The sequence below is a fragment of the Daphnia magna genome, linkage group LG10 (assembly GCF_020631705.1).
Source record: "Daphnia magna isolate NIES linkage group LG10, ASM2063170v1.1, whole genome shotgun sequence".
Classification (NCBI taxonomy): domain Eukaryota; kingdom Metazoa; phylum Arthropoda; class Branchiopoda; order Diplostraca; family Daphniidae; genus Daphnia; species Daphnia magna.
The window spans coordinates 2229590-2236906 of NC_059191.1; the positions used below are offsets into that span (position 1 = coordinate 2229590).

The 7317-nt window shown below is 39.3% G+C and overlaps 1 protein-coding gene and 1 long non-coding RNA gene across 2 annotated transcripts; one reads left to right on the forward strand and one right to left on the reverse strand.

Moving 5' to 3' along the window:
* LOC116932723 (elongation of very long chain fatty acids protein 6) lies at positions 1-5385 on the forward strand. The gene is given in 5 exon segments (XM_032940558.2): positions 1-754; positions 756-991; positions 2300-2455; positions 2535-2730; positions 3742-5385. Coding segments are annotated over 5 exon segments (942 nt in total). The 5' UTR covers positions 1-601; the 3' UTR covers positions 3943-5385.
* On the reverse strand, positions 4683-6734 carry LOC123477104. The gene is made up of 2 exons (XR_006652425.1): positions 6542-6734; positions 4683-6325 (listed from the first exon to the last, which is right to left on the reverse strand). It is a non-coding gene; the product is annotated as an uncharacterized LOC123477104 (long non-coding RNA).
* Between the last annotated feature and the right edge of the window lie 583 nt (positions 6735-7317).

The following is a 7317-nucleotide window of genomic DNA, read 5'->3' on the forward strand; positions in this document are numbered from 1 at the left end:
CTCTTCCATCTCTCTCTCTCTCTCCCTTTTTATTTTTATTTCTCTCTCTGTCTCTTCGTTTTAGACAAGTTCGAACCTCGCCCCTCGACTTTTTTTTTTTTTTCGTTTGTTTCAAGTGAGTGTGTCGTGTGTGTAGTGTTGAGGACATACCCCTCTACTTAAGCTATTCATCTCCCTCTTCTTTTGGGCACACACACACACACACATACACACACAATAGACGGACTACTTTTTGTTTCTGCTATCAAGATCTGTGGCTCTTTGACCAGGACAAACTGGAACCCATCCTAGTTTTTGTTTGACTTTCCTGGAAGTGCCTTGTTGGTATTTTTCTGTCTAATCCCCAATACTCCCCCCTCACGTATTTGTCTATTCACTCCTTAAAAAGATTTTTAAAACCGTTTTTTTTGGTTCTGATTCGTCTGCTGGTTACAGCCAGTGCTGCGTGTGTGTGTGTCTCGTGTGTGTGTGCATGAGTGTGTGATTCTGTGTCTCTCTCTCGAATCCTCTAAAGAAGGGAGGAGAGTAGAATCTAAAACTCAATCGATTCTTAAAAGAACAAGCGTGAACAAAGAGGAGAGAAAAAAGGCAATAAAAAATTATGTTGGAAATAGCTTTGAATAACGTGACAGACGCGATCGGAGCGGCGACTGGAACGGGCGCATCCAACAGCAAAATGGACCACCTGATGACGATGCCGAATTATTCTTACATCTTCAAGTTCGAGGACGAATTCGAGCACACGGACGCCAAGATTCTGGTTCAACCGGTACTGGACGGGTTGTTTCTACTATGTCGGCATTTACATGCTGGTCATTTTCACTGGCCAGCAATTGATGGCCAATCGGCCGCGCTACGAACTCCGAGGACCGCTCATCTGCTGGAACATCATGTTGGCCGCCTTCAGCATTATCGGAGCCTGTCGCACCATCCCCGAGTTGGTCTACGTCACTCGGAATTTCGGCCTCTATCATTCCGTCTGCGTTCCCAGGTAAAACATTCACTAAACTTTCCTTCTTTCGTCACCTATTTTTCTCTCCTTTTGACCATTCGCTTCTCAACGCTATTTCATCACACACATGTTGTAGCCAACGATTTCTTTAAGAGGGGCAGGGCCATCTTTATGGTTAGTCTATGAAAAAAAAAAAAAAATGAATGTCCCAACTCTCTCGTACGATATTGTTTAGCCTTCAACTGAAAGAGAAAGTTAATTTTATTTTTTTCGGGCCGGGTACTCGTGCACCCAGGAACGCATTATTTTCGTTTTTCAACCGTAAGCCCTATAAATGAAACGTACGGATTTCTTCCCGTTCCTTTCAGTTTTTGAAGAGCTGACGTCATCAATTATTTAGAAATAAATTCTTCTTATGGTCGAATTCACTTTCGAACTTCGAACTTGTTTGATCGACATGATAGAACCGGTTGTGTTTATTTTTAAATGTATCAGGGCAGGTACGAATATCGCTAATCCTTAGTTCCTTGATGTATATGCAATGTGCGTAACTGTATCGATAAGAAAGTTTTACGGAACGCTTGTTTTTTTCCGGTTTCCTTGTAAATGAGCCAAAATGTAAAAATCTATTTGGTCCGAGGTGGACGAGTGCATTGACTTTTTGATCCTGTCTACACGTAATTGATTTCATTTTCGTCTGACCGGTGCCACGGTCGACTGCATGGAGAGTCAAAGTTAGTCCACACGCAAAACATTTACAATTCTGATACTACAGCGAGGGAGGGGAAAGAGAAAAGACCTAGGTAAAAAAAAAGAAAAAAATCGAATGATATTCGGGAGAGAAATAGAGAAAAAAAAAAGAGAAAATCGCCCTAAGGTTATTATAAGCGCCAGAAACCCAAATTTTTTCTAAAAAAAAAAAAAAATTGTTGGGAGTCCTATCCATTTTTGTTTACTCCATTTCTTTTTTTTTTTTTTCTTGTGTGCCCGTTGTCGTCCTTCCTTTTTTCGTGCGGATATACCTATATGAAGGTGGGACAAACAGGAGTAAAGAAAACTAGACTAAGCTCCAGCTCGAAAAGACTATACTACAACACCTGGCCAGTTTTTATGTTGTGTTTTTTTTTTTGGAACACGGGTACACGTGTGACTGACCACCATGTAGAACCACAAACGGTATACAGCATGCAAGAGCGCCCCTTCCCCCCTCCCCGCTCCGGCATTTACAATCACCTACTTCCTCTAAATTACACATTTTCAATGTTGACTTGACCGTGACATTTCCCTCTCCCTTACTAATTCATTTCAAATTTTTTTATTTTCTTAAATAAAAAAAAATATATATAGTTACATTGAAGATGACAAAGTGTCTGGCTTTTGGTCGACTATGTTTGTCTTGTCAAAAGTGCCCGAACTGGGTGACACCATGTTTATCGTCTTACGTAAGCAGCCTCTTATCTTCCTCCATTGGTATCATCACGCCACTGTCTTGGTCTACTGCTGGTAATTATTCAATTATTTAAAAAAAAAATTAAATTCCCCTATTGAAAATACGAAAATATTCTCTCGTCCCATCATTTAGGTACGCTTTCACGGAATACACGGCACCAGCGCGTTGGTTTATCGTCATGAACTTTAGCGTCCACTCGTTCATGTATTCTTACTACGCACTCAAGGCTATGCACTACCGAGTTCCGCGCATCATCGCCATGGCCATCACGGTGGCCCAGCTGTCACAGATGGTAGCCGGATGTGCCGTCAATCTTTGGGCGTACCAAGTGAGTACTCGCCTTCTAAACTCACCAACTGAAAAAACAAACAAAACAAAACAAAACAAACCGTTCTTGAAGGGCAAAACTCTTCGCTTTTGTTGTGTTTGACGTGATTTATTATTTTTCGTTTCAAAATTAAAATGCGCAGGAGGCTTGGCATTTAGCGCATCCGTGTAGGCAACACAAAGCGTTGGCCTACATCTGCCCAGTGGCGCGTTTCATACATTTTTAAAAGGAGAGAAAAGTAGTCCAAGAAGAAATGACGAGGCATTCAAAAAAAAAAAAAGCAAAAAAACTGGGCAGTTACCCAAATAAAAGTCGGCAGTTTTCTAAACGGCGAGAGAAACGGCATCGACTTATTTTCTCGATGTTATTTACAAACTGCTCCGATTTGTTGGGTCGGAAAGATCCATAAATAGTGAAACTGGTAGCCCTGGACCGATGAAGGGATCACGCGTGCGCTGATTGTTGAGGGGGGGTGGGGTAATTAACCGTTTTTCTTCTTTTGATTGCACGGATTCCTGAAAGAAAGTAGAAAGTTGATTTTCAAGTCCGTCAACAGACTTGTCTAGAATCTTAACTTGAAATCGACGTGAGGCCAGAGCCGGGCCGCAATCACTTTCCAGCAGAGTGACCTCGAATAGGATAGTAGGATGTTTTTGTTTCCTTGTCTAAAAGGTTGACTTTGCACCCTGGACTTTTCTCTTTGGCTCTCTGTCGCTTGATTTTATTTTTATTTCTTGTTCAATTTGCGGGTTCCGCCAGCGATCGAATGTCACCCCGATAAATTGGATGGAGGGCTTCAAAGGTCTTGTTAGGTCCTTGTGTGTTTGTGTGTGGCCCCCTTCGGGAAATTGCACAGTCGATAGCAACTGAACGATACCATCACTCTACGATCACGCCATACACTTTGCCCTCGAGTCCAGTTATTTATAATCGAATTGCCACTCTTCCAAAATAATGTTTTCAAATTTAATTTCATCTCTTTTTTTTGTTTGTTTTGTTTAATATTCACAGTTGAAGCAGAATGGCGAAGCGTGCAACGTCAGCGAACACAACATCAAGATGTCTCTACTCATGTACTTTTCGTACTTTGTCCTGTTTGCACGCTTCTTCTACAAGGCTTATGTCGATAGACGGGCTCCACGTAAAGGAGTCGACACTGCGCCCGCAGTGCCGGCCATCAGCCACAACGGAACGGCCAAGAAAGTCCAGTAAATTACACAACACACTCGAAAAAAAAAATCAATGACATTACGACAAGGAGAGTACGAAGATATTCCTGGCGCAAAGATGAAGAAAGGTCAAGAAAAAAGAGATTAACGGGATGCACACGGAGCTGGTCCTTTCACTCGTGTTGGTTTTATAGTCTTTATATTCAAAAGAAATAATAATAATTTAGATTAGCGAATGAAAGGGAGAAATTTTGAGAGCAAATCAATTTGCTCCTTTCTCGTACGTACTACGTGTATCAACATAATTTTTTTCTCCTGGATTTTTCTTTTCCTTCTTTTAAACTCCTTTTCTTTTTACATATATAGGGTACTCACAAATGTTTGTGGTGCTTTCTCGCACTCTTGTCTCTGTAGGTTCGAAACTCCGCCTACACTGCAATATTTTTTCCTTTACTTAAACATCACACCCACACACGACCGTCATTATTTTTTCGTGTTTCTCTTATGATTTTGTATAAACACACGAAGAAGAAGAATCACACCTGCTGATTCCATTGTTTTAGCCCCGCCGTCTCCATTGTGAATGATTACGGGATGATGGGCGGGCAATTGTAATTGTACAAGGGAACGGGATCGAGTGTTCAGAAACGCTAGATGAATTTGAAACAGGAAAAGGAAAGAAAAAAAAGGAGGCTGTTAAGGTTAATATTTGATCACTTGTTACTGTATAGAAAAGATGTCAAGAAAGAAAAATAGGCTAATCATGTCTGGAATTTCTTAACATTTCCTCTTATGTCTCAACCCCCTCCCATTCCATCTGTTCCCGAAGAGCTCCGTTTTTGAAACATTTTCCATTTTGCTTCTGCTGGATGTGTCATTTTTATGCGCGTCTTTCTTTTTTGGGGTGTGTGTATGTGTGTGTTTGTGAAGACGTCGTTGGATGTTACCTCCTTCCCTCACGTCTACATTGCGCGACGTTGCAGTTTTGTTTTTCAACAGCAGGTTCACTTTCTTCTTGCAGTGCAACAAACAAAAAAACAAAAACAAATACAAAACAAAACAAAACAAAAAAATTGAAACGTGGAACAGAAGCGTGCGAAGGTTATTTTCCAATCAATAGCGAATTGAATTTTCTATTCATTCCTTACTTTTCATTATGTTTCCAATTATAATTTTTTTGTGTCTCTCCTTCCCTACCCAATATCTCATGTAAAGGGAAAGATTGGATTCGGTTTCGCTCAAATGGTTCTAGATCTTTTATTACAGCTCCTCTGATTACCTTATACTATTCTTATTGTACACCGCCCGTCTGATCGCCATTATTCCTTTATTCTTACTCGCCCTCTACCCAACATTATTAACACACGTGTTACATAACAATAATCATACAGTACCTCGATTTATGACCCGGAGAAGAAAAACAAGTGGAGGATTGTGAAAAGAAAAGAGATTGGCTAAAGATAAATCAAAGACATATGAAATTTCATGTTTTTTTTGTTGTTTTCTTTTTTCTATTCGATGTCTGGGTTTCATGGCAACCGTCAACTTGATTAACAACTCTACATCGGCTGCTTGTTGACTCTGATTCGTTAGAAATTCGATCAGGGAAGTAAAGTGCTAGGCAACGTTTTGCAATAAGGGGGTTGCAGTTTTCAGACGCCATCAGCTTACACGATCGTGTTTATTTATTTATGTTTTGGTTAGTTAAAAAAAAAGTCGTCTGCGTTTTAAATAAGAAAATCTTGATTCAACAATCAAAACCAAAATATTCGTACAGAAGATGTCTAGGGTTCGGCCCCGGTGGACTCATGAGTTAACGGTGACCAGCTTATTTCCGGAATGTACTGGCGCAACGCCAAGCCCTAGAGATATTAGAGGCATAGCTAGAAGATGGTTTGCAGGATAGAAGCTGTGGCAGCCATTAATGTACCGTTAACGTTATTTCTTATATGACGGCAGTTGACCAGCTTACTACTGGAAGGTACTAGCTCGTTAAATCACTAGTCGTTAAATCAGCCGATTGAAGAAAAAAAGAGAACAAAGTGCTGTTAGTGCCCCAACTTTAAATTTAGACATTTTAACGTTTAGTTAGAAAAATAAATAAGGCAAATTGAAAATAAAACTTAATTTTCGAGGAAAGCATTCAATTCTGGATTGAAATCTTGTATTTTATGCAAAATTTTGAATTGGGCCAAAATGAAAAAGTGGAAAGAGAAAGCCCTTATTATTTTCGTCAAAATATTCAAAAATCACCCAATCGATCAAAATTAAGTAGAAGTGGACATAAAGACAAAGTGCATTTTTGTGATCTTCGTTCAATTTTGAATCTAAATCATGTATATTTTTCTACATTATTGAGTATTTCTGAAAAGAAAAATAAATGGGACAAACGTGCTGCTGGCGCGCCAGCACTGCCGCTCCGTTTTCTACGTTTATTTTAAAAATTATAAGCCTCGCGTTAAAAAGAACTTGCGTATCGTGATTGTGGTTTAAATACGAATCAAAACACGTATTATGAACTAAATCTAAAATTTAGCCAAAAATGAAAAAGTGGGAAGGCCTTCTTATTTTCGTCAAAATCTTCAAAAATTGACATCTCTCAGAATTCAATAAAAACTTTCAGATATCCCTGAGAGATTTACCTTGGTAAAGCTAGAAGGCTATGCCGTGGTTATTATGGGCCCCAAACTGTTTATTGTTCCCCAGGGGTTCCAGCCGGGTGGCGATTGGCTGCGAATTGGGCAGAATTTTTGCGTGCAGAAACGGGAACTTTTTCGTTTTAAAATTTTTAAATGTTATTCGCCGTCTAAAACTATGGGCCCTAGGCTTGTTTCCGAATCTTGTTTTTTTTTTTTTTTTTTTTCTTTTTCCCGCCCCCCCGGGGGCCAGAGCGGGCACCAAAAAAAAAAAAAAAAAAGGGAAGAGGAGAGGAGGGGCGGAGAGCAAAACCTCATAATCAAAAACTTTATATAAAATTTTTTTTTTTTATTTATTTTTATTATTTATTTTTTAATTTTTTTTTTTTATTTTTTTATTTAAAAAATTATTTTTTAAAAAAAAAAAAAAAAAAAAAAAAATTTTATTTTTTTTTTTTTTTTTTTTTTAAATTTTTTTTTAAATTAAAAAAAAAAAAAAAAAAAATAAATATTTTATTTTTTTTTTTTTTTTGGGGGGGGGGGGGGGGGGGGGGGGGGGGGGCGCCTTTTTTTTTTTTGGGGGGGGGGGGGGGCCCCCCCTTTTTTTCCCAGGGGGGGAAGGTCGGGGGGCCCCCTCAAATCAGGGGGCTTCCCCCAATGTAGGTTTCTTTGTTAATTTTAAAGATTTTTTTGTTTGATCATAATTCAAATTTCGGTCGTATAAGACGGGCTGAACCAGATTGGTTGGTGAATTTAGGGACCCTCCTGTGTCGCGAGTTTTC